Below are 27,453 nucleotides of genomic sequence, written 5' to 3'. Positions count from 1 at the left end.
AAAAATTCACCCCCCTCACAGTTGTAATGAAGGGCAAAATTAGCAATATAGACCAAAATCATTTTTTGAACCAGGCTGTAAACATGTTTTTTTTCTGCTGTAAAGTTGGGCATTTTAACATGGGGAGTCTATGGGACTGACTCTCTTCTGCAGCCAAAAAATAGTTGTAAAAAAAACATCGGGAAGGCCACGGGTCGATAAACATGTACGTGACTCAAAAGTTAAATGTGTATTTACAACACACTCTTCCAAGCGAGGTCCTTTTTATTCCTGAAATATGAACTTGTGTGTGATACTTGTGTCATAAAGCTCTGGTTGACTGCTCACTGACAACATCATTCCTCCATGTTGAATGAGTGACTCCTGAGCAGGCTCCTGATGGTTATCGCGGCGCGAATTGACGCCAGAGTTAAAATTTTTCAACTTGTGCGGCAGACACGAATTCGCGTCAAACACATAAATGCACAAAAGCACAATTCGCGCGTAACGCGCCCATCGCGCCAGACGCTCAATTCGCGCGAACTAGACGTGCGAATGAGGCGAATTTGCATCTTCCGCGCCGCGCTAAACGCCTAATTTGCACCGCAATACCTCCAGACGCATTGACTTAAAGGGGGGGTGAAATGGTCGTTTTCACTCAATATCCTGTTAATCTTGAGTACCTATAGAGTAGTACTGCATCCTTCATAACTCCAAAAAGTCTTTAGTTTTATTATATTCATAAGAGAAAGATAGTCTGTACTGATTTTTCCTGGAAAAACATGACCGACTGGAGGCATGACGTGTGGGCGGAGCTAAAGAATCACGAGCGCGAGTAGGCTTTTGCGTTGAGAGCGTTTGGAAGCTGTGACATTACCGTGAGGAAAAAAACATCCAAAACAAACCATGGCTAACAGTCTGATTCAGCCGTTTATTTATGATCCAGAATCAGATCCCGAGGCTGAAACTTAACAAGAGCAGCATCAGCAACGACGTCTCTATGTGGTATGTACTGAAATACTTTATGTCGTCTTTTTTTTTTTTTTAAGCTGTACATGTGGAAAGTGCAGTTTGATGACAACATCGCATGTTGTTTACTTGATGAGCTTACGCGCCGATAGCTAAGTTAACAACACAAGAGATATTTGAAGCAGTTTTACTCACCGCATGCGGTTCCAACACACTCCAGACCCTTTTTCGTTGGGACTGCATTATCCTTAAGAAATAAACGATGTGCAAATCCGGCGTCAAACTGGGCCTTGTTTGTAAAACAAGCATCTTCAAAATGCAGGGAACAAACAAAAACACTTGCACAACTCCGTTGATGCTCTGTAAAAATAAACTCCATCCACTGGTCCCTTAATGCTGTTTTTATTTGGTAATCTGTGCAGGGTTGTCTTGCCCTGGCAACCAAAAACACACTTCTTTTGTGACATTTCGCGACGCTCTCGCTCTGATCAGTGAATGTCTGTGTTCTCAGTGCTCTGCTATACGGGAGCGCGCGCTCCTCCGGCAGAAGTGCCCTTAGGACCCATATAAGGAAATTCCGCTCCATCTAACATCACACTGAGCCATACTTGAAAAAAAAAACTTTCCGAAACTTGTGAAAAACCGAAAGGAGTATTTTTGGAACAAAAATACTCCTTCAAACGTACAACTTAATTTTTGAAACTTTGTCCATGTTTAGCATGGGAATCCAACTCTTTAACAGTGTAAAAAACTCAGTATGCATGAAATAGCATTTCACCCCCCCCCCCCCTTTAACATTGAAATCATTCGCTCCAAACGCTCTATTCACATTTGGTGTGAACACAGCATGAGGGTTCAGGGACAGGTCACAGGAGTCGCACTGTCTGGCACAGCATCACTGCTGAAAGTTGACGCATCTTCATGGAAGATGCCAGCAAGTGCAGCAGAGAAAATGAGGTAAAATTGTTGACCCATGAAACAAAGTTGTATGCAAGCTATTTAAGATACAGTTAGCATACCATTCGAACACTAGCAACATGAGTTTACATCTCAGAAATGTGCACCCAAATGAGCATGGCATAATGTGTGGAACTCCAGCTAAACAGTCAAGTCTTGACACTTTACGTTACTTTGCATCGCCCGCCACAAGCTCTTTGTCTGCAACACGACATGAGGCCATAACGGATAAAATAATTTCGTTCCTTTGTAAGGACATGAGACCGATCAGTATCGCGGATGGGGCAGGCTTGGGGAGTTCTGTCAGACAATGGATCCGAGGTTTGATTATTTATCATTTCATGTCAACGAAAAGTTCCATGTTCCATGCTCGCTCAGAGCATTCAATGTCAGTTCTATATGCTGTAAAACTTCAATTAATATTAATAATATTTGTTTCAATCAATGAATGAAGGCTGCTATATTTGGGACAACAGTCGCAACCTTAAATTGCTTGCACAAAAATTTGTTTGTTCATTTAAACCGTTATGCGCAGAGAACGTGAGGGTGAGAGAGCTTGAGGTCTGCAGTCTTGGCCATTAGTTGATTTCCTTCTTTTTGTGTAGGTAATACGTTGTCATATATGTTTAAACTTAAATAGACTACCTATACAAGTAGTTATGTCTCTTTGTATTATTTTGTCCTGTTATTGACGTAATGCAATACTTGGTTGCATTGACAACATGCGCAACCAGATGTTCGAATATTTCAAATATCTGGTGTTTTTTAGAGGGAATATTCAAACGTCATTTTTGAGCAATTTTGACAGCCCTACTGTCCACACAGAGAGGTGTTTAGCTGTATACGCATACATTTTTTATCATAAAGCAGTTTCGTTCACATGGATCTGGTGTTTTGGGAGAGTAAACCCAATATTTTTGGAAACCAGGTCACATACTGTATAAATTAGAAAATGCCACCTTTATGTTTTTGCGTGGACAGCAAATGCGTATATTTTCTGAAATTATGACGACATTAGCTCACGTATCACCCTTAATCAGACATCGCTATGTCACGTAACAGCAACAAAAACATGAACAAACACTGAACAATTGTCTTTTTATTAACTAACATTAACACAGATTAATAAATGTTTTGTTCAATGTTCGTTTGTATACTGCACACATGAGGTGTTTCTCAATGTCAAGGAAGGATCCTCGGAAGCCAGTATTTTGAGCTACGTCATTGACATCCGTCGAAGGACTGTTCCAATGTCGAGGATCCTCGGAATTTCAACCAATGACTGAGTCCTTCGTTCGAAAAAAAATATGCCATACACAGGAAAGGATGCATATCTGTATCCTTCGCGCTCTTCGCGCTCTCAAATCACCCACAATCCTATGCGCGCAGCTTTGCTATCTTGTTCAAAAATTCAAGTCGGAGTGTTAACGGTTTTTATTTATGTTACCAAACATTTGTTATAACTGTAGTAAATATAAATAAAGTTTAACGTTTAAATTCCAGTACAAATTACTACCATATTGATATTGTAAATTATACAAATACAAATGGTTAACTGAACTGGACCTGTCATTTAACAATTGTTAACTTGGTTGCATCATCTGCATTTCTTTTATAAATAACTAGTTAAGTTTTCCAAAGTAATTTAACGATACAATTCACAGCGTTATTCAAACGGACCTTTTTACTGACGTAATGACGCAATTACGTGCACTTGCTAGCCTGTTCCATTTACGTGTTCTCTGAATGCGAAAGAGGAGTCTCACCTAGCCTCTGAAGGAAGTGACTTGGAAGGATCAGTCCTGCCAAGGAAGTATCCTTGACATTGAGAAACGCCTAGGGTTTATGCTGCAGGTACATTTTTACATTTAAGTCCAAGTCTTCTCCATTTTTAGTATACTTCATCGTTTTGTGACGGTTTCATGTGGAACCAAATATTTATTGTATATATATATATATATATATATATATATATATATTTAGTTATTTTGAAGTTTACGACGTAACAAATGTTAATGATCAAAGGTGTCTGATAACTAAAAATCATTGACTAAATGCTGACTTTGCTGCAGAGGATGCATGGCGAATTATTCACAGATTCAGAGCAGGACTGGAGCAGCTCAACAGAATCTGACTGGATGAGTGAGATTGGAAAAGGGAAAGGAAAACAAGGGGTAAAAAGAAAGTTGAATCAACAAAATGGTTACAAGAAGAAAATGGAAAGAACTAAAAACTCTAGTCTTCCAGGTAAGCATAAAATTAAATCTAATATTTTTAACACTAATTTTTGAAACAGTCAGTGATCCTTAAATAGTTGAGGTTCATAAGCAAATCCAATGTCAAGCATCTCCTAGACATTTATTTTTTCATTGATCTGAAGAATACCTTTGATCTGCTTTTTTAAGGGGTAGACCTAACGGATATCTTTCAAGAAATCAGAAAAAAGGACCAGCTGGCCGTCCATTGTGGAAAACTTGCAGGTCGTCTGTACAGAATAAAATATGACAATGGTACGGTTTTTTTTTTTCACATTGTGAGATTAAATTGCATATGTAGTCTTTAAAGTCAGATTTAACTAATGTAGACTGTCACTTAATAAATAAATACATAAACACACTATATGTACAAAAGTATTGGGACACTTGACAATTACACCAACAGGAACTGTAATGACATCACATTCTAAACACAGAAAAGAATATGGAGTAGGTCCCCACTTTGCAGCTATAGGTTGATACCATGAAATTGGTGCCTTTTGCGTCCCTAAGAAATAATAAACATAGATTTAATACAACAACAAATAATAAAAAAAAAACATAACAATACTATAAATTCTTTCATCAATATTACATCTAAAAAGTCACTTAAATATTATTTTAAATAATTTAAATAACATTTATGCTGAAAAGGGTAAAGTTTTTGACTTGTTCCTCACTATGATTTCTATTTTTCATCAGGACTTGGGAGGGTTGGGGGGCATCATGCAATGTCAATACTGTTACCATTTTTAAAATGTAAATTTAAACAATTATATATTACATTTGTTATAATCAATATCTACAAGTAAAATACTTTCAAAGTGTACAACTTGCTTTTGTGAACTTGACTATTAGCTAGAAATTAGCAAATTATTTTGAAATAGTCAAACCTGTTACTGTCAGTCCTGTTACTTTTCAGGGTAACATGTTTTAACATTGGGGTAACATGGATGACATAGATTAGGTGTCACCCTGTTTTTAAAAATTGTCTGTGTAAAATGCAAACATGTTTAAAGGTCACCCTTGGGTGTAATTTGGAGCCAATGCCTATATCATTCAGTGGCATATGAGCACGAGTAACATTTTAGTTTTTATTTTTGGAATTGTTACTATTACTGTTTCTGTTAATGACCGGGCTAAGATTAACAAACTGACTCATTGTGAAGGTGGCATCCTATCACAGTATCATGCTTGAATGCACTGAGCTGTTCAGAAAGAACCAATTTTTCACAGATGTTTGTAAATGCACACTGAGTGGCTAGGTGCTTGAGTTTAGACACCTTTGGAAATAGGTCTGATTAAAACACCTGAATTCAGTAATTAAGAGGTATGTCCCAATATCTTTGTCTTTTTAGACTTAGTCCACATGTACACTGGAATTTTTTAGAGAACAGAGTTTTTCCTCCTTTGTTTAAAAAAAATTTTGTCCAAATGAAAACGCAAAAACAGGCTATGAAGCGCTGTCAAGAGCATACCAAACCAAAATGTGGCGATATAACCCTAAATGTACAGCCATGTTGGCCAATCAGAAGCCTGGCATAAAAGCATGCACTCTGATGTCACAAGCCAAAATCTCCAGTTTCACAGGATACGTGACAAAAATCAAACCAGAGTTTCTGAAAAACTTCCCCCTGGCAGGAGTTTTCAAAAAGGTTTGGTTTCAGTGACATGATCCTGCATTCATATGTTCTGTATGTTTCTTATGTTTCAATGTCTTCAGGAGAGAAGTGTATTTCATGTAAAGGGAAATGGTTTACGCCCAGTATGTTTGAGAAGTTTGGAGGAAAAGGACATCACAAGAAGTGGAAGAGTAGCATCTATTACAACCCATCAAATGGCTTCCAACAATTTAAATTACTGGAACTCATACAAGTATGTACACAGCTAGTGTAAGATCTGAATTTATTTGACATTTTTATGAACATATGTGAACCTCATCTTATTTATATGAACCTTCCCTTTTTCTCCTAGAATGGGTGCCTTTCAGAATTTGGACAACTGAGGTCAAATAGAGAGGTATTTTGTATATACAGTACCAAAGCCCATAGGCTTTAAATCAAACCATATTCATATGTTGTAGTTTAGACCTCAACAGTGATTGTGTTATGTGGATTATTATGAATCGACTTTGATATTTTTGGCTTTTTTTGGCTTTATAGATTACTTTTGACAATTATCCATTAAGTTATTATCATGGAGAAATGTTTTAAAATCACTAACATTATTAACTCTATTTTACCATAGGGGACATCAAAAGGATTGTTTTCCAAGACTCTGGAAACACCCGTATGTGGAATTGAAGAGGAAACAATCCAGCTGGGCGAGTTTGAATCAACATTTGAATTTCAGATTCATTAATTAGTGATCTACCAATGGTGATCTGTCTCAACATCACACCATTTGCATTTTGTTTCCTTTTCTTCAGTTCTGTGATCCCCAGTATACTTGCTTGAGGATGTGTTGCACATATTAAACCAGATTGCTAAATCCAGATTGCCAAAGAACTTTTTCTCTAATTGTTAGGGTTTCTGTTTTTTATGTGGTCATCTACATTGACCCTAATAATGTTTCTGCTTTATGTTTGTTTTCATCCACATACAGACAGTTTTTCAGATGAGTCTATAACTGTTGCTGAAAGAGTCAAAATGGTGAGTGTGCATGTATTGATCAATTGTAAATTATTATTGTATGTGTATTATCCTACTTTGGAGTATATTATCCTATTATTATTAATGACAGGATGTCATAACAGCAGTAGACTCTGCTTAATATTCAAGCAATCTTAACTCCGCCATTTTTGCAGGGCATCAGGACAGCACTAGAGCCGCTGTAGCATTGGTATTGACGAACAATCATTTAAATCAAGACTATTTACACCTTACAAACCTTACTACATTTCAACATCTGCTGTGCACCAGAATGCCAGAACAAGAGGGTGAAACTTGGGTTGCCAACCATCCTGTATTAGCCGGGACGTTCAGGCTTAATTTATGTGTCCTGTACGTAACCTCTCTGGGCCCGTCTCTTGCTCCCTCAGGCAGTAATTAAGTAAATCAAAAAGTCCTGAACACAACAGTTAGAAATCATCTGCCTGTGTTCTGACAAATAATGCTACCTATAAGATTATGTTACCAACACTGTATTTATCCTACTGTAAGGGTAGGTTTATGGTTGGGGTAGGTGTATATGCTAATAGAGCTTTACACCTTATTAATATAATGTTGGAAACAAAATCTGATAGGTGGCACTTTTCACTATCGAATTATGCTTCCATCTGTTTTAATGGGAGGTGGAAAAATCTGACAGGGCAGCACAAGTTGTCAGAACACCGGCAGGTCGCACTTGCACTTGGGCTAACGCCAATTCCATCCATTTTTTGATTTCAGTAAATCAGTTTTGGCAAATACAAACAATGTGATTATTTTTCATGAGTCTAACATTCAGCATCACAAGAAAACATGCCATCAATCTGAGATGTGGTCAATAAGGGAAGCCATCAGAGTGCATGCTTTTTGTAAAATTAAGATTTTTTTTTTTACATTTAAGTAATAGCTTCTTAATCTTGTTCTTAAAAAACACGACATGACCAACAAAAAAGTGTCAAGCACTAAACAGCACTGCATAATAAATCTATAAGTTATCTTTAACTCTTTACCCCCAGCATTTTTTTTTAAGTTTCCAGCCACCGCCAGCAATTTTGATGATTTTCACTCAAATTTGATAGCCTGCAGTTTATTTTGTTGTATGAATATTTGAATATGCAATACACCAAAATAAAGATCAAAGCCTTTACTTTTAAATAAAATCTGAAAAAAAAAACAATTTTATTCTTTCTTTATCAACACTTGAATATAGGTAGGTTTCATAAAGTATAATTTTGAGCAAAAAGGTGAGAAAATCTAATTATCAAAAACTACATCTGGATAATATTCAGTATGATTATCAAGGCATAAATCCAGTAAATTGCTTCATCAACACAGCCATATACCACTTTATACATGGCCTTGTCCCAACTTTTTTGAGATGTGTTGATGCCATGAAATTTAAACTCCACTTAATTTTCACTTAAAATTATACATTTTCTCAGTTTAAACATTTGATATCTAGTTGTATTCTGAATAAAATACTGACATTTTCATATAAAATCATATAAAAAATATACTTTCAAACAGACTGATAAACTAACATTAAATATAAAAATACTGTATTTAAAACAGCTAGTTCATATAAAGTCAAACGCAACTGTCATATCATGCATCCTGTGACAAATTTGCCGCATCTGCGCATGGAATTTATCAGTCTAAATGTTCTGCAAAATCAGTCAGCATGGAAAATCAATTGTAGATTTCATTTAAAGTCCAACAGTTTAACACTAATATTGGACATAAACAAACACGTTAAATATAAAGTATTCAAAACAGGAAAGTTCACATATTTGGAGTAAAGTTGAATTGAACTGTTGCATCAGTCATAGACCGCTCCAGACCGCGCGCCGCATGACGAGACTGACGCACTGCCACAGAAACAAGAATGAGATACATTCTAACATAACTGTGGCATTAAACTCAGTGAGTGAGGGCTCGTTTAAAATATTGCACATATATAGGCCGTTCAGATTATTTGTTAAAAGTGCAATGAAATACCTTATATCTGCAGACGATGTACGTCTGTTTGTGGATGGAGACTCCTTCACCGGCTACAGGTTCTAATCCTCATCTGTGCATGTGTGTGTGTTTGTGTGAAACGCTGTGCTGAGGTGAAATAGCTGGACAGTTTATTAGCCAAATTATAATAGGCCGCCTAATAAAAATAATAAATATTATTATTATTATTGAATACATTGATAGGAGAATAAGCCTAATATCATCTTGTCTATCGACAGAGCCATCTGCTATAGTCGACATCTCTGACTATCGTCGATACACAATACTATCGTCAACCTTAGCTCAGGTTGTTGTGCTGTAGGATGCGTTTTCCATACATTTATTTTTTAGTGGCGACCCGCCACAACATCAAAACTGACCAGTTCTCCAAAATGTTTAGTTTAATAAACATGAGCACGTACTGGACATTTAAAAATCAAAACAAGGCGTGGATATTTTTATATCACCATACTTCTGAAGGAAGACTGTCTTTTGAATTTTTTGTAAGCTTGAGCGCTCCGTGCTTACAGATCGGTTATGTTTAATCTATTAAGTTATGCTATGTACAGGTCTATGTCTTTTGAATTAAATTGCACAGTGAACTCTGTTGCCTTGAAACTCATGCTGGTGCCACTCATTTCATATTCGCTCCCGGATGTTCCTGTCTGCCAGCATGTTGGTATAAACAGAGTGGGTCACATGACGTCTGGAGTTCTATAATAATAATAATCATTCAATTAATTAATAATGTATAAGCAATAGCTTGACACTGGAAGAATTCTGCTCACATTCTGAGGGAGTTATTAAAAAAAAGCTAAATATGTACAGTACAAACCCAAATAACTATCTTTATATTTCACCTTTTCCCTCAGTTACTCAAATGTACCCATTTACTGCACCCACATATACTCCATTAAGAAATGAAGCATTGCTTTAATCTTATCCATTTTTTCTGGCACAGAACAGGAGAGAATCTGTAATTGTAGCTGAAACTTTCCGAGAGAAGTTCACCGAACCGGTAGAATCTACTGCCATTGCTAGAGGTTAGTGAGCTCTTTATTTTCTATATATTATAATATTTATCTTGTTTTGAACTTTAATTTTTAAAATTACATATTTTTCATTAAATTTGGAAGCAACATCCAAGGGGAAATGAAGTCCAGGGTAGAGTGGCAGGAGTCAGGGGTGAAGCTCGTGTGCACTTCAGCTAGATATTGTGACAGAGCCATAAAACCCCCCTAAGGAGTGGCTTCGAGACATTCCTAAACAAGAACAGACTTAAGTCTAGAAGGGAGGTGGAGTGGAGGTGGAACAGGGGAAGGGCCATGGGCCATGTCCCTGTGCAGGAATAGGGGGATCTGTGGACTGAGGCAGAGCAAAGAGCCAAGGCAGAAGCAGCAGAGCAGGAAGCCAGGGTGGAGCCAGCAGAACAGGCTAGGATGAAGACCACCAGGGCAGACCTGAAGACCATCAGGAAGTAGCAGAAGACCACCAGGATTGAGCAGGTGGGCTAATGGCCACCACAGCAGAGCAGACAGGCCCAGATATCCTTACGGTGGAGCAGATGGCCACCACAGCAGAGCAGACGTCCTCCAAAATGGAGCTAGTAAGGCAGATGACCACCAGGGCAGATCAGGTAGAAATGCAACAGCAAGCACAGAGAGGTTAACAGGGGACTCTACTGCAGGAAAGTCAGAGAGTTCATAAATAGCCTCCTTGGCTGTGGCTGGACAGGCAGAGAGTTCAATAATGGGCACCAGCCCATTGAGAGGAGCTGAGGCGGACACCTCCGCTGCTTCAGGAGGTTCTGCTGCAGAAACCGCTACCACTGGAGGTTCTGTAGTGGATGCCACCACACTGTGAGGAGCTGAAGCAGAGCGTGCTTTGGTTCTGACTCATAGCCTGGAACGAGATCTGGAGCAGACTCATAGATAGGAGTAAGCTCTGGTGGCTCCTGGACAGGAGCAGACTCTGGGACAGACAGTGAAGAGGCCCTTGGTATGCCAGATACTCTGGAAGAAATCAGTGCTGGGTCTGTCAGACTGGAGATAAGTCCCAGATGTCTTTGGAATGCCTGAGTATCTTCAAGTACAATTCACGATGACTGGGAACACAGGAGTGGCATCCGTGATGACTGAAGACGCTCTGATGTTGTGAAGAAGCTCTGGGCTGGCAGCTATCTTGGTGAAAGGCTCTGGACTGGGAAGCATTTAGAGTGCTAAAACTCTGTTGCTTGAGAGCGCTGAAAAGGCATTGTTTGAGAGTTCAGAAGACGGTATCACTTGAGAGCGTGGAAATGGCATTGGTTGAGTGTTGAATAGACGCTGTACATACTATAAATATTAGTTGTTCAAATATTTGTTTGTTGTTCCTGTGTATTTTACCATTTCAGACTTTGTTAAACCTGTTTGTGTTCACTGTCTCTCATCCTCATGATTTATTTATTTGTCCTGCCCCAAACTAAAATTCACCTGAACCTCCCACTGATGCTACAGAACCTGCAGTATCAAGACAACTGAGGGAGTCAATTAGAGAGGTATTTTGTATATACAGTACCAATACACAATAATATAATGCACATTATAAGCCTATAACCAATAAAACATGAACCATATTCATATGTTGTAGTTCATGCTCACAACAGCGATTGTATTGTGTCGGAATTCACTTTGATGTTTTTGACTTTTTTGGCTCTATAGTTTATATTTTTGTTTATTTTTGACAATGATCCATTAAGTTATCATCAAGCCGAGATGTTTTAAAATCACTGCCATTATAATTTACCCTAGGTGACACCGAAAGAGTCCCTGAAAATATTTTTATCCAAGAGTCTGGAAATACCTGTGTGTCGAATTGAAGAGGAAACATTCCAGCTGCGTGAGTTTGAATGAACATTTGAATTTCAGATTCATTAGTTGGTGATTTACCAATAATGTTCTGTCTCAACATCATACCATCTACTGTTAATTACCTGTTCTTCAGTTCTCTGATCCCTGTTATAATTGCTTGAGGATATTTTGCAAATATTAAGCCAGATTGCTGAGTCAAGATTGCCAAAGAGCTTTTTCTTTTATTGTTAGCGTTCCTGTTTTTTATGTTGCCACCTACAATGACCCTGAAATGTTTATGGTTTATGCTTGTTTTCTACCACATACAGATCGATTTTCAGATGAGTCTGTATCTGTTGCTGAAAAGGTCAAAATGGTAAGCATGTATTGATCAGTTGTAAATTATTATTTTATGTGTATTATCCTACTTTGTAGAGTTGAGTTTAGCATATGAAGAATGATGCGTAACCATTTATGGAAATATATACATTTATATAATTATTATTGACAGGATGTCATAAAATATAATATAATATAATATAATAAATATAATATATAAATATAATAATGTAAACAACAGCTTGACACTGGAGGAATTCTGCTCATGTTCTGAGTGAGTTATTATATCAAAATAACTATAATTAGCCAAATAACTAACTTTGTATTTCACATTATCCCTCAGTTACTGAAATGTACCCAATTACTGTTCTTTATAGGCACAGAACAGGAAAGAATATGTGACTTTACCTGAAGCTGTCAGTAAAAAGATCACAGAATGGGTAAAATCTACTGCCAAAGTTAGAGGTTAGTGAGCTCTTTTATTTTCTATTTATTATGATTATAATTATTTTTATTTTGAACGTTGATTTTAAAATTACATATTTTTATTCCGAAGATCTTTGGTTACTTTGACATCTCTTGATTTTGCTTTCAATAATAAGAATATTAAAAATGAGTAGAATATTCACAGTTGGAACAGTAACCATCCGCATTCGAAAATTCTTACCAGTGTCTGTTACTGAATTTATGAGTGTTACTAATATTTGTTTTTTCCTTTGTATTTTACTACTTCATACTTTGTATAAATTGTTTGTGTGTGCTACAGTATAAACTCATCCTCATGATTTATCTATGTCCTTCCCCAAACCAAGATTCACCTGCACCTCCCACTGATGCTACAGAACCTGCAGTATCTCCTGTCATAGATGAGGCTGATCAGACCACAGATGAAGCAGGTGAAGCAGCAGCAGCTCAGCTGAACTTCAATGATTCCCCCAATGATGCTACAGAACCTGGAGTATCTCCCGTCATAGAGGAGGCCGATCTGCTTCATCAGACCACAGATGAAGCAGCAGGTGAAGAAGCAGTAGCCCAGCTTAACTTCAGTGATTCTCCCACTGATGCTACAGAACCTGGATTATCTCCTGTCGTAGAGGAGGACAGTCAGACCACAGATGAATCAGCAGGTGAAGCAGCAGCAGCTCAGCTGAACTTCAGTGATTCTCCTGCTGATGCTACAGAACCTGAAGTATCTCCCATCGTAGAGGAGGCTGATCTGCTGCTTCATCAGACCACAGATGAAGCAGCAGCAGCTCAGCTGAACTTCAGTGATTCTACTGCTGAATGGCAGAACCCTGATACTTCTAAAAAGACTAAGAAGACAGAACAGATGCAGTTAATACAATTTCTGGAAAATCAGTTTAATACCATGAACAACACCCTAAAGTCAATTGATTTGTCTTTAAAGAAGCTGGTGGAAAACCAGTCACAACACACACCGCCTCAATATATCTATCTAATTCCTGCTGATTTTGAAAATACCCAGATTAATTCCTTAATCAAGAAGGAGCCAGTCAAAGAAGGTGGGGGTAGTACTGAGGAAGCAGAACTGTGATCTGCGAGGTTATCAATAAATGTATTATTATTATTATTATTATTAAAGCTGCAGTAGGTAACTTTTGTAAATATATATTTTTTACATATTTGTTAAACCTGTCATTATGTCCTGACAGTAGAATATGAGAAAATCTGTGAAAAAATATCAAGCTCCTCTGGCTCCTCCCAGTGGTCCTATTGCCATTTGCAGAAATACATCATCCCCGGTAAGAAACAACCAATCAGAGCTGCGGTCCGTAACTTTGTTTGTGTTCAAAATGTAGAAAAATGTATATAATAAGCGAGTACACCATGAATCCATTTTCCAAACCGTGTTTTTGGCTTGTCCTGAATCACTAGGGTGCACCTATAATAAGTGTTTATATTCGGACTATTTTAGATTGCTTCGGGGGTACCGCGGCGGAGTAACCCAGTACCTTTGTGATTCTTCATAGACATAAACAGAGAGAAGTAGCTCTGGCTACGATGTTCTTCCGCAAGAAGCAAGCAGTTCTGTTTATTAACCGCTAGAGCGTCAAAAGTTCCCTACTGCAGCTTTAAGTTTGTTTCAGCATAAGAAACTAATTCATACCGGTGTTAAACAACTTGAGTAAATGATAGACTTTTCTGCCCAGTAAGGCTGTTTTGATTCCGAAATTTTTTGTATCGAGTCCAATTCCGATTCCTGGTCCTGGAATCGATGGAAATTGATTCCAAGAATCGGTTCTTCACTTTGGTGAGGAAAGAATCTCACCATGATAATTGCAGAATAGGTCGTAGTGTCGTTCTCATAATATGAAGCTTTATTTGTATGTGTGTGTGTGTATATAATGATACTGTATGCAAATAAAGCAATAAACTCCGTGAAGCAGTGGTTTACAGTGAATGTATAACAGTTAAGGGGCGTTGTTAGAAAACGCAAAAAAAAACTTTAGCTGTTAAAAATGTACTGTAAACCACAGCTTAACGGGGCTTATTGCTTTTATAAAATGGTATTCCACATACATTGTAAAGTTTCACAGAATAAAAAAGAGCAAAGCTAATGATGGCTGATAGAAATTTAAAAAAAAAAATAGTATTTTAAATGTTAATAAGATTAAGACCCTAGATAATGTCATGATCTCTTCTGTTGTGCACATGGACTGTATGGTCTTCTGAATCCTGTACATTTTGTAAAAAGGATACTGAAACGGTCTTACATCTTTTCTTTGAATGTATGTACAGTATGTGAAGGTTTTTTTGTGTTTTTTTTTGTGATTGATGTGGAAAATTTATTTAATATGTTGAGTGGAATTAAAATTTGCACAGAAATTTTCAAACCGCAAACAACAAGAACTATGGGCATCGTCAGAGAATTACATTTCTCTTCTTTATTATAATTATACATGTATACTCCCTTTCCGTTGTTTTTTTTTTTTTTTTTTTATGTGTGAATCAAATGTCCTTTAATTTCATTGATACGAATGTTACCTTTAATGCTCTTCATATCTTATGATGCTTTGGAATCATTTAGAACAGTATTTGTGAAATATTTGTATTTGGGTCAAAGACGTTAAGATGTCCGCATCAAAAGAAATGTACAAATGGACATTTTTGTCCATAAAAAGCACATTAAATGTAAGTAAAATGTCTACTTTTAAGGTTTCAAATAAGTTTTTGGAGAATAAAATGTCAAAATTTGGTTAAAATAATGTAACATTGTCATTGTCATTCATATTTATGCAAAAATTCAAACAACATGCTTATTCTGACATGTACATATTAAAATATCTAAAAGAATAATGGAGCATACAACATTTTATTGTGTTTTAAATTAGTAAAAAAAAATCTTGACAAATGGGCAAAACCAAGGATAGTGGCAAATGTTAAAAATGTAAAATTACAACTCATTAGTATTTGGGGTGAAAGTAATTAGTCTTTTAATATGTCATAAATTGATTTTTGTTGTAAATATGCCTGACAAGATTGTTACACCTGGGGGGTGGAGGGCACTACAACAGTTGAAAGCAGTATTACACTTTTTATGCTTTTAACACTTTTTCGTCTTTGACCAATTTACTGTATTACTTTATGTATAATTCTGTATATGTATAATTGACCGTAAATAAAAACTTCTGAATGTTTTTTATTTTTTTAATTTTTTAACTGATGCATTACGCTATCAATCCGATTCAGAACACTATTCAGACTTCTAATCACCTTTAGCGAAGCGAATGGTAATAAAATGCTCAGGTCTTTTATTGTTTTAATACTGATGATATTGGCATACAGCTCATGAAAACCCAAAATTCCTATCTCAAAAAATTTGCATGTCATGAAAAGGCTCTCTAAATGAGCTGTTAACCTAATCATCTGAATCAACTAATTAACTCCAAACACCTGCAAAAGATTCCTGAGGCTTTTAAAAACTCCCAGCCTGGTTCATTACTCAAAACCGCAATCATGGGTAAGACTGCTGACCAGAAGGCCATCATTGACACCCTCAAGCGAGAGGGTAAGACAGAGAAAGAAATTTCTGAACGAATAGGCTGTTCCCAGAGTGCTGTATCAAGGCACCTCAGTGGGAAGTCTGTGGGAAGGAAAAAGTGTGGCAAAAAACACTGCACAACGAGAAGAGGTGACCGGACCCTGAGGAAGATTGTGGAGAAGGACCGATTCCAGACCTTGGGGGACCTGCGGAAGCAGTGGACTGAGTCTGGAGTAGAAACATCCAGAGCCACCGTGCACAGGCGTGTGCAGGAAATGGGCTACAGAGAAGCAGCACTGGACTGTTGTTCAGTGGTCCAAAGTCCTTTCTTCGGATGTCGGATTCGCATGTCATTCGGAAATCATGGTGCCAGAGTCTGGAGGAAGACTGGGGAGAAGGAAATGCCAAAATGCCTGAAGTCCAGTGTCAAGTACCCACAGTCAGTGATGGTCTGGGTGCCATGTCAGCTGCTGGTGTTGGTCCACTGTGTTTTATCAAGGACAGGGTCAATGCAGCTAGCTATCAGGAGATTTTGGAGCACTTCATGCTTCCATCTGCTGAAAAGCTTTATGGAGATGAAGATTTCGTTTTTCAGCACGACCTGGCACCTGCTCACAGTGCCAAAACCACTGGTAAATGGTTTACTGACCATGGTATTACTGTGCTCAATTGGCCTGCCAACTCTCCTGACCAGAACCCCATAAAGAATCTGTGGGATATTGTGAAGAGAAAGTTGAGAGACGCAAGACCCAACACTCTGGATGAGCTTAAGGCCGCTATCGAAGCATCCTGGGCCTCCATAACACCTCAGCAGTGCCACAGGCTGATTGCCTCCATGCCACGCCGCATTGAAGCAGTCATTTCTGCAAAAGGATTCTCGACCAAGTATTGAGTGCATAACTGAACATATGTATTTGAAGGTTGACTTTTCAAAAACCCCTGCAGTTACCCGCGGTTATGAGTCATTCAAAAATATTTTTTATGATATTCGGGCCCGGTCGGTCGGGTACTAGACACATTTTTTAAATACATAGGCCTACACTTCATTGGCTGAATAACTGGTGAAGATGACGCACGAGCTCAGTCTGCAGGTGGAGACGGAAAAGAAGACTACATGGGGGAGCAAAATCGCTGTTTTTGGTACAACATGATTTTGACGACTTCATTAAGTTTTGTTTTATAGAAAACTCTTTTTAAAAGATTTCCGTTTTGTATAAATTGTATCTTAATTTTGATCAATGTTTTATCAATAAGTTGTCTGCGTATTTAATAAATAAGAAGCAAATATATAGCCTAGCAGACAATGTAATAAGGTGCCGGCAGGATCACTTGCATTGCATGTGAACTAAACTCAGCGTGTGCCTCACAGATTTGAGAAATATAGGCTATATTACAGACAGCTTGAAATGTCTTCTTTTAAAACGAAAATATTCAAACCAAAATAAACGGGCTACTCTCTGATGATGTAATCCATATGGAATGTGCATTTCTCTCTGGCGTTCATGGCGTTGTCAACTTCATCTTTGCAGCAACACAGAAAACACCAGTTTATTACTAAACAATAAAATTACCCCTGGCATATTTTCGAGCCAGCAGGCCATTCAGGGTTGAGCGAGACCCCATGGAACGAGCGAGCGGATCGGGATATTCACGAGCTCGGATCGGAACAAACCCGAGCCTCAATGTCTGCTGACCGTGCAGAAACATACAAATAGACATAGCCAGACCAGACTGTTTTAGTACAAATTATGAGCTTACTGAAGATTTTTTATCATTCTTGACAAAATTGTAATATATTAAAACACCAAAAATTAACAAATTATTAAACCACACTGTATACAATCTATTCTTAATATCTATTTAAAAAAAATACATTTGACTATTTTCAATTGACCAAGTAATCCTCATTAAATAAAACTCATAAAAATCACAGCATACTTTTAAATATGTATAATAAACTGATGATCAAACATTTTTGAACATTTCTGTACCCCTCCCTGTTTTCTTACCTGTTTATCTGAAAGAGCTGCCTGTCTGTTGTCTTCTCCCTGGTACTGTGATAGAGAAACAAAAAACGGTTTCTTGACAGCCTTAGGAACTTGATTTAGTATACAGCTGTTTACGGGAGTCTTTAAAACATTAAATGCATTAATGTATAGCCTAACTTTACAAAGCTGCTGTTTTTCTATACGGTTTCCTATTTTATTGATTGAATTGCATCTTCTTTACCTGATCACCTGCTCCTCCTCTCCCTCTGCTGACTTTTCTACCCTGCTGCTATATTTACCTCGAATCTATTATAAAAAACATGTTTAGAGATTATACACCTCATAACGTTATGAAATTTGTGTATAATCACCATTCATAAAATTCTTACATAGTAGAGATTAGCAAAAGAAAGAAATTAAGTATTGAAACCACCAGTAGGCGGCAGCGTTTCACTGTTTTAATGACTTAGGCACTTAAATCGTTCATTCATCCAATTCGTTCAAAAGTCAGATTAATTTAGGAAGAAAACAAACACCGATGTGAATACTTGTGTCATTGATAATTACGGACACTATTGAAAAATAAACTAGCAAAACAGAGAGCTGCTTTGGTAACTTGTTATACTGATAGTTATAACAAATACATTGCAATGGATTAGCTAGCTAAAATATATGTGGTGTGTACTTAGCTATTACACAATATTCCCATACCTCATTCTCAGTAACGTTACATGGTTTATTTATTTGTATTTTTTGCATCCCTCTCTGACCACTAGTTAAATATAGTCCGCTGTGCAGCGCTTCTCTTCATTTTTGGCGCTAACCTTACCCGTGTAGTGCTCGCCCATTCAAACACCACTCGCGTTGTTTTGGTGAAAGTGCGACTCGTTGGTTGGGCGTTACCAATCGGTTCAATGGAGGGGGGGTGTTTTTGTCTGACTTATTACGACAAACTCATATTCGATTAGGAACAAAATTATTGTTACAAAATAAATTAATTCTAAATATTTTTCATTTGATCTGCTGTTATTTTCATGTTGAAATATGGGGGGGGGGGGGTGGGGATGGTTATTGTAACTGATGGATTTGAATACTGGGGGGGGGGGGGGGGGTTACCTCACCACACACCCCCTCCCCCCATAAACTACGCCCCTGCTTTTGTTGAGCTGAAAAAGGCTCTGAATGAGGAGTCGATTCCAACCTTTGGACTCCCAACGCCTCGGAATCGATTCCCAGTCCTACCGCGCATTTGCTACCGCCCACTTTCTCTTTACTTGCAGACAGACGGATATCGCCATATCCAAAGGCTTTGAGGTAACTTGCAAGCTGCTTTTTACTGTTATCGAGTAGTATTTAAAACGTAGTTTGAAGCTTTTAGTGTTTTGAAACAAAAATGCAATTTCAGAAGCGTCGCGAGAGTGAAGACTTCTTGAAATATCTACCTGCATTACGTAAATGTTTCCAATCTTTTTTTCGTTGTTCCACTGCATTTCTGTTGTTTTTCTGTTTTGTAAACACGTGCTACAACCTCGAGGCGTCGTAAGCATCGACTACATTCAAAACACACACTCAAGCTAAAACCATAGACTGTATAAAAACAGGTTAAAACTTGTTACATTTTGTAAAAACGCGCCTCAGGTACCTCCAAGGGAGCTTCAAAATGCCTGAAAATGGACTTATGTTTTGTTCTTTATAAACCAGGGTACTCATGGTCTTATAAATTCTGCCTCTACTAAAAGTGTAAATCACAGAATTACTGGAGAACAGTTTGCTGTTACAATTTATGAAATCCCATTTTCATTATTTTAACTACGTTAAAATAAATATTTGGATAGTCTTAGTTTATTTATTTATTTACATTTGACTTAAGTGATTATATTTGCAACATTAACCTGTAACAATAAAAAGAGCATAACATTTTTTTGAATAAATGCTAATTATTAGGAGATGGATGGAGAATTATTTACAGTTCCAGAGCATGATTAGGCCAGCACATCTGAATCTGGATGAATGAGATGGTGAAAAGGAAAGGAAAATAAAGGGGTGAAAGAAAGACGAATTAACCAAATAGTGGCAAGAAGAAAATAGTCAAAAGTAAAAACTCTAGGCTTCCAGGCAAGCATAAAACGATACCCAGAATAAATATTTTTAAACTTTGTTTCTTGAAACAGTCTAGATTGACAATTGGCAGCATTAGACCATTTATGAAGTAAGTTGATATTCATTAGCATATCCAATATAACATAACATTTGCCCCTCACAGACCTGAAGAAGATGAATGCTGAAGCAGTTATGATCCAGATTAAGCCAGAATGTGAACTGAAGGAAAGCTGCACAGAAACTGATTTTAATGAAGATGACCGAAGTGGAATGAAAGAAAAAATGAAAAAGCAAAGATGCTTCGAGCAGAGTAAGAACAAGAGGCCGTTTTCCCACCAAATATCCAGTGTAAACAGGCAGACCAAGAATAAAAATTACACGGGTAATTAATGCTTTAATACATAATAGTTTTTTTTTTCTCAATAAAGTCATACATCTAGACATTTTTTGTTGGTGTTGTTGTTTTAATCTGAAGAGTAATTTTGAACTGTCTTTGATTGTATCCTGAGAAAATATTAATCTAATTATGTTTTTTTTTTTTTTTTGTAGACCTAAAAGATGTCTTTCAAGAAGTCAGAAATAAGAAACAGCTGGCTGTTCGTTGTGGAAAAATGTTAGGTTGTCTCTACAGAATAAAATATAACAATGGTAAGTTTTGGGTGGACAAAAACAATTTAGGAGTAAACTTGGATAATACACTATCCATTAATGCAATACATGGGATGTCTGGCCAATAAGACTTAGGCCCAGTCCTGCATGATCTCATGGCAATTCGTACATATTGTACAAGGTGGCTAATTTGTAATTAATTCGTACAAATTCATAAATCGTCTCTATTTTACGAGTTTCACAATTCATACGAATTTGTATGAATGACCTACATATAACCCTGACCCTGAACCTATCCGTCAGTTGGGTCTAGACAAATCGTACAAAATCGTGGTCGGGAAATTTTGGGGATTTTTTGTTGGCAAAAAATCCCATTTCTACCCCTTAGCCCTTTTGTTTTGTTTCATTCGCTAAGTTTGCTAACCTCATCACTACAGACTGAATTATAGTGCAACAGTATATTGTCGCTATAGAAATCGCTAAACCTTTTTTTTCTCAGATATTGCAAATTCGAGAGAGAGAGAGCTGGAAATTGCGTGTATGCAGGTCTCTCTTTACAATAGGATCATTCACAGTAGTTTGAATAACATCCATTAAAACATTTGTATCCCTTTCGACACCTTTTTGAGAAAAATTAAAGCTTCCTAGTTTATATTGTCTAATGCCCTCTTTAAATGATCCAAATCACTCTTTTGGTATTCTAAAATTTCCATGTTTTTCTATTTATAGTCTGATGACTAAACCTCCTCTCTGTAAGTTTCCTTAATATCACAGTAAAATGATTATGTGACAATCCTGTAATCATATTATAAATTCTTAAGTACATTATCTGGTTTATTTGTAAAAAAAATATATAATAAACTTGTGTTTCAGATCATCTAGTTATTCTTGTGGGTCCTAGTTACTAGTAATCTTTCAATTTCTTCCTTCCAGTTTTATCTAACCTATTAACATTTAAATCTCCAAGTATAATAACTTCTTTAATAAAATCACATTATTTATATATAATTTATCTATATAAATTATAATTATTTTATAATTTATATATATAAATTATATAATTTATCATAAAATTCATTTTTTGATAAACTGCTATAATTATAAAAGACATTTGCGGTGAAAGAGAAACATCTTAAACAATACATTCAATATCGAAGTTATAAGCTAACTGTAGTTCAGTACATCAAATACTATCCTTAATATAAAACATAATACCCCCACCTCTACCCTCCAACCTATCCCTTATAAAAAAATATCATAACCAGGAATGCAAAACATTGCTGATGGTAAAGTATGGTAAATCTTTTTAAAAAATCTGTCCATGTGAAAACACAAAAGCATGCTATGAATCACTGTTGAGCATGTCAAGCCAAAAGGTGGCGATATAATCTTAACCGTAAAGCCATGTTGGCCAATCAGAATCCTGAAAACATTTCCAGTAAGCAGAGATAACAGCACATGCTCCTACATCACAAGCCAAAATCTCCGGTTTCGCTGTCTACACGATAACACTGCAACCTGAGTTTTTGAAAATCTTTTTCCTGGCAGGAGTTTTCAAAAATGCTCAGTTTCATGGACCTGGTGCTGGGTTTGCATGTGAATGAATGGCCAAACCGAAAATACCCGCATTCGTGTGGACAGGGCCTCAGTCAGACATAAAAAAATCTAAATTTAAATTTGTGACAAGATGTTTCATTTCATCACATTTTGCCATAAAGCTACAGATTTTTAAATGACATCCCAACTATCCTTTTGATTTGGCATCAATGTCCCACAGAATGCTTGCGTTTTGTACAGTTTTAAGGAGTTAAGTTCTCTTTTGGAAATTTCCGGATTAACTCTATACTTAAATCTAACCTCTGAGCTCATTTGATAAAAAAATTTGTGACGAGGACACAATCAGCACTTTTTCCTATGGTAAGGCTTCTACATTACCCAAGTCTGTCCTTGAAGGCTGTATATATCCACATGGACGGCTCTGATGTATCATGACATGGCCGCGTAGTGTATTAGTAGTGCAGCAACATAGATTAATATAACCATCCACTATTTTGATATTCTGTGCTATTTTGCTGAGAGTACTTAGAATTTACGTACTACCCTCTGCTATCTTGGATCTTCTTCTTTATCAGGCACTGATGTTGGACAAGAAGGCCTGTCCTCACAATCTCCGTTACAGTTCAACCCAAAGGTGGGGTTGAGGTCAGGGCTACATATGTGCAGGCCATTCAAGTTCTTCCAAACCAAACTCATCCATGTCTTTATGGACCTTGCTTTGTGCACCTTGGCACAGCCATGCCTGGTTTATACTTGTACGAGGGCAAAGGTCTGCATGGTGTAAATGATGTCATTGTGGAGTAGACAACTCCAAAAGAAAAGAAAAGAGCCTACCTCAAACTGTTCCCACTAAGTTGGAAGCATAGCATTGTGCAAAACTTTTTGGTACAGTATGCTGAAGCATTAAGTTTCCCTTCACTGGAAATAATTCCCTTCACTAGGCCAAATCCTGCCATAACAGGCCTATGTTTATGCACAATGCTCTCTCTTCCACTGAACGTCCAGTTGGGTAAGTAATGTTCTCCTTGTATCCACTAAACCCAGACTCACTCGTCAGACTACCAAACAGAGAAGTGTGATCCATCATTCTGCAGAACAGGTTTCCTCTGCTCCAGAGTCCAGTGGTGGTGTGCTTTACACCACTCTATCCAACTCTTAATACAACTCTAAACTTGATGACACAAAGCTGCTCAACTATGCAAATCCATTCCATTATCTCCTGACACATTTTTTTTTTGTCTCATTCCCTCTGTCTGTTTTAACAAACCAGAATTTATTATTTAAAATATGTGCACTTCATTTATATGTTCTGTATAATGTTTCTCTGTCTTCAGGAGAGAAGTGTATTTCATGTAAAGGGGAATGGTTTACACCCAAGCAGTTTGAGGAGCTTGGAGGAAAAGGACATCACAAGAAGTGGAAGAGTAGCATCTATTACAACCCATCAAATGGCTTTCAACAAATGCCATTAGAGAAACTCATACTAGTATGTATTCAGCTAGTGTGAAGTCTGAGTTTATTTGACATTTTTATGAACATATGTGAACCTCATCTTATGTAAATTAACTTTATTTGTATTTTTTTTTTCTCCTAGAACGGGTGTCTTTCAGATTTTGGACAACTGAGGAAGTCAGTTAGACTGGTATTTAATATATATAGTACGGGTGCACAAGTTACAGTATAAGTCCATAGGCCATAAAACATAAATTATATTCATATGTTGTAGTTCAGCCTCACAACACTTATTGTATTCTGTTGGGGGGGGGGGGGGGGGGGGGGGTTATAGATTACTTTTGAAAATAATCCATTAAATTACTAATATCATGCTGAAATGTTTTAAAATCACAACCATTGTATTTTATCACAGGTGACACAGACGGATAGAGACGATGCAAACTCAGTGGAAAATGTAACAAGAAATAATGAATCAATTAACTCCTTAAAAGGTTTTCCAGAGTCCTGGAAAAGACTGTTTTCCAAGACTCTGGAAATACCTGTATGTGGAATTGAAGGGAAATCTATCCAGCCGGGTGAGTTTGAATCAACATTTGAATTTCAGATTTATTAGTTAGTGATCTGTGTGTCACTATAACACCATCTAGTGTTTATTACCTGTTCTTCACTTCTCCACCATACTTCCTTGAGGTTGTTTTGCAGATATTAAGCCAGGTTGCTGAGTCTAGACTGTCATAGAGCTTTTTTCTTTCATTGTTAGTGTTTCTGTTTTTATGTGGTCATCTACATTTACCCTATGTTTTTTTTTTTTTTTTTTACCACATACAGACAGTTCTTCGGATGAGTCTGTGTCTGTTGCCAAGAGAGTCAAAATGGTGATGTGTTTATTTATTGATCAATTGAAAATTATTAGTTAGATTATTACTGCATGTGTATTACACTATTGTGGTGAGTTTATAATGTATCACAACATATTTTTAAGGGATGTAAATGGAAATATAAATATGTATTGTGACGAGTCAGCTGCCTCCTCCCTGATTATCACCGGCACCCCGTCCTAAATCGCCGCCCTTCACCAGGCTCCCGACTGGAGTGGGTGTGTGAGAGGAGGGGCGCTGGACGAGTCAGGGCCGGCGGCGTGTGATGGGGCACACCTGAAGGAAGTGGAGCCTCATTACCGCCGCTGTTTAAAAGCCCAACGCGCCTCTCCTCAGGAGACCGGTCTCTTCCCCGTGCATGCACACTGGTGTCCTCGTGGGTCCAGGAAGGGTGCGTTGAGGGACTCCCGCGCCACCAAGACGTGAGCTGCCGGACCCGCGATCCGGATGGGAACCGCACCCGTATACACGGCCGACGGGCCAGGATGCCGGGCCGTCCATCCCCTACCAGCGCCGCGGCCAACGAGAGAGACGCGGCCGCTAGGAGAAGCCGCCGCCCCTCGCGCCCCGGACCAAGGAGGGGAGCGCGTGCGGCCGCCGGACTCCGCCCCTTGCCTGGACCCTCCCTCGATGAACACTGCCCGACCTACACAAACCCTGCAGCACGACGAGGACACCAGATCCCCTGTTATTTTGGACACTTTCCCCCTTTTGGCCACTTTTATTCCCTTTGTTTTATGATTTCTGATAATAAAAGCCTCTCCGAGGCCTGACGCCACGCCCACTGTGTCTGTCTTGTGCTCCTCCCGTGACACTGGTGGAGAATGCAGGCAGGCGGAGCCTAGATAGCGCAGTTGGGAAACGTCTGGTGACGTCACTCCCTCTCGCTTGCAAACGTTCGTGAGAACCCAGACTGGGACGGAGGAAAACTGGGGACAGCCTCCCAGCCACACAAGGGGTAAGTGACTTTTCCATTGTCATTTTACCCTGTGGTTGGTTGAGGCTGTCACTAAAACCCGGTTTCTCTGTCCCTGTTCTGGTGCGCTGCGAGAGGGAGGACCGCCCGGAGAGGAAGCCCCGCCCACTCCGACCGTTTGGAGCCTGGTTGAGGATGGTAGCACTCCCGTGTGGGCGGCGCCCTGATGACGGGGATGTCGCTTGGGAGGGGGAATGTGACGAGTCAGCTGCCTCCTCCCTGATTATCACCGGCACCCCGTCCTAAATCGCCGCCCTTCACCAGGCTCCCGACTGGAGTGGGTGTGTGAGAGGAGGGGCGCTGGACGAGTCAGGGCCGGCGGCGTGTGATGGGGCACACCTGAAGGAAGTGGAGCCTCATTACCGCCGCTGTTTAAAAGCCCAACGCGCCTCTCCTCAGGAGACCGGTCTCTTCCCCGTGCATGCACACTGGTGTCCTCGTGGGTCCAGGAAGGGTGCGTTGAGGGACTCCCGCGCCACCAAGACGTGAGCTGCCGGACCCGCGATCCGGATGGGAACCGCACCCGTATACACGGCCGACGGGCCAGGATGCCGGGCCGTCCATCCCCTACCAGCGCCGCGGCCAACGAGAGAGACGCGGCCGCTAGGAGAAGCCGCCGCCCCTCGCGCCCCGGACCAAGGAGGGGAGCGCGTGCGGCCGCCGGACTCCGCCCCTTGCCTGGACCCTCCCTCGATGAACACTGCCCGACCTACACAAACCCTGCAGCACGACGAGGACACCAGATCCCCTGTTATTTTGGACACTTTCCCCCTTTTGGCCACTTTTATTCCCTTTGTTTTATGATTTCTGATAATAAAAGCCTCTCCGAGGCCTGACGCCACGCCCACTGTGTCTGTCTTGTGCTCCTCCCGTGACAGTATATTATTATCATTGACAAATTCTGCTCACATTCTGAAGGAGTGATTATATAAAAATAACTTAATATATAAAATTAATCCAAATAACTAACTTTATCTTTCACATTCACCCTCAGTTACTGACATTTACTCAATTACTGTACACAAATATCCTTCATTAACAAATAAAGCATTGCTTCAATCTTATTCTTTTTTTTTTTTTTTTTTTTTCGAGACAGAACAGGAGAGAATCTGTGAATTTGGCTGAAACTGTCGGTAAAAAGATGCCAGAACTGGTAGAATCTCCTGGAGGTTAGTGAGCTCTTTATTTTCTGTCATTTATTTTATTTTGAACTTCTGATCATATTTTGATAAGATTATCTTTGGTAAATTTCATATCTCTTGTTTTTGCTTCTCATTAAAATAAAAATATGTATAGTACAACAATAACCACTGGCCTTTGAAAACTCTTAGCAGTGTCTGTTACTGAGTGCACTAATATTTCTTTATTTCCTTTGAGTTTTAAAATTTCTGAATAATCTTTTCCCAAACTAAGATTCATCTTCACCTCCCACTGATGATACAGAACCTGCAGTATCTCCTGTCGTAGATGAGGACAGTCAGACCACAGATGAAGAAGCAGCTGAATGGCAAAATCCTGTCGTTTCTGAAGAGACTGAGAAGACAGGCCAGATGCAGCTGTTTGAATTTCTGGCAAACCAGTTTAGTGCAATCAACAACACCCTGCAATCAATTGATTTGTCTTTGAAGAAGCTGGTGGAAAAACAGTCACAAAACACACTGCCTCAATATTTCAGTCTAACTCCTGCTGTTATTGAAAATCCCAGGATTCACTCCTCAGTCAAGGAGGAGCAAATGATGGAGGTTTTAAATAACTGAAGTAGACTAAAGTTTGACACTGAACAAATTAGGGGTAATACTGCAGTTATGATTAAAAGGATATATATATATATATTTGGTAAACTTCTTACTGTTTTTGTCACATATTTAAAATGTGATTTAAAATCTCATTAAAATCTCAAAATGTTTTATTTCA

At 38.5% G+C, this 27,453-nt stretch overlaps 2 protein-coding genes across 9 annotated transcripts; both read left to right on the top strand.

Annotated features, from left to right (window-relative positions):
* The first annotated feature begins 3,900 nt into the window (after window positions 1-3,900).
* On the top strand, window positions 3,901-15,632 carry LOC127953789 (uncharacterized). Of its 3 annotated transcripts, XM_052553090.1 has the most exons (13): window positions 3,901-4,152; window positions 4,311-4,415; window positions 5,884-6,035; window positions 6,135-6,179; window positions 6,408-6,483; window positions 6,765-6,811; window positions 9,768-9,849; window positions 11,302-11,342; window positions 11,596-11,683; window positions 11,964-12,010; window positions 12,351-12,438; window positions 12,786-12,869; window positions 13,101-15,632. In XM_052553090.1, exons 1-13 carry the CDS (start codon window positions 3,960-3,962, stop codon window positions 13,526-13,528), a joined length of 1,476 nt encoding a protein of 491 aa, XP_052409050.1. In that variant the 5' UTR covers window positions 3,901-3,959; the 3' UTR covers window positions 13,529-15,632. The 3 variants fall into 3 exon arrangements, with proteins under 3 accessions (XP_052409050.1, XP_052409049.1, XP_052409048.1); XM_052553089.1 differs by having other exon boundaries at window positions 3,904-4,152; window positions 4,317-4,415; window positions 12,786-15,632; XM_052553088.1 differs by having other exon boundaries at window positions 3,906-4,152; window positions 12,786-15,632.
* Window positions 15,633-19,122: 3,490 nt separating this feature from the next.
* On the top strand, window positions 19,123-27,453 carry LOC127953791 (uncharacterized). 6 transcript variants are annotated; one of them, XM_052553096.1, is made up of 9 exons: window positions 19,123-19,278; window positions 20,228-20,446; window positions 20,614-20,712; window positions 23,565-23,716; window positions 23,825-23,872; window positions 24,098-24,260; window positions 24,505-24,560; window positions 26,636-26,708; window positions 26,953-27,453. In XM_052553096.1, exons 2-9 carry the CDS (start codon window positions 20,239-20,241, stop codon window positions 27,294-27,296), a joined length of 1,143 nt encoding a protein of 380 aa, XP_052409056.1. In that variant the 5' UTR covers window positions 19,123-19,278; window positions 20,228-20,238; the 3' UTR covers window positions 27,297-27,453. The 6 variants fall into 6 exon arrangements, with proteins under 6 accessions (XP_052409056.1, XP_052409058.1, XP_052409055.1 ...); XM_052553098.1 differs by having other exon boundaries at window positions 19,272-19,415; window positions 20,228-20,374; XM_052553095.1 differs by having other exon boundaries at window positions 19,272-19,415; window positions 24,514-24,560; window positions 26,983-27,453.

This window comes from Carassius gibelio, chromosome B3, assembly GCF_023724105.1.
Source record: "Carassius gibelio isolate Cgi1373 ecotype wild population from Czech Republic chromosome B3, carGib1.2-hapl.c, whole genome shotgun sequence".
NCBI lineage: Eukaryota > Metazoa > Chordata > Actinopteri > Cypriniformes > Cyprinidae > Carassius > Carassius gibelio.
The sequence above is the reverse complement of the archived record's forward strand: the minus strand, read 5'-3'. Positions and strand labels throughout refer to the sequence as shown.

Excerpts from the sequence above, each read along its gene's own strand:
- LOC127953789 (XM_052553088.1), top strand. The coding sequence starts at position 3,960 with ATGCTGACTTTGCTGCAGAGGATGCATGGCGAATTATTCACAGATTCA. Across the intron at positions 4,153-4,310 it reads TAAAAACTCTAGTCTTCCAG|GGGTAGACCTAACGGATATC; the intron begins GTAAGCATAAAA and ends TGCTTTTTTAAG. Across the intron at positions 11,343-11,595 it reads TGAGGGAGTCAATTAGAGAG|GTGACACCGAAAGAGTCCCT; the intron begins GTATTTTGTATA and ends AATTTACCCTAG.
- LOC127953791 (XM_052553092.1), top strand. The coding sequence starts at position 19,358 with ATGCAATTTCAGAAGCGTCGCGAGAGTGAAGACTTCTTGAAATATCTA. Across the intron at positions 20,447-20,613 it reads CAAGAATAAAAATTACACGG|ACCTAAAAGATGTCTTTCAA; the intron begins GTAATTAATGCT and ends TTTTTTTTGTAG. Across the intron at positions 24,561-26,635 it reads TTGCCAAGAGAGTCAAAATG|AACAGGAGAGAATCTGTGAA; the intron begins GTGATGTGTTTA and ends TTTTCGAGACAG.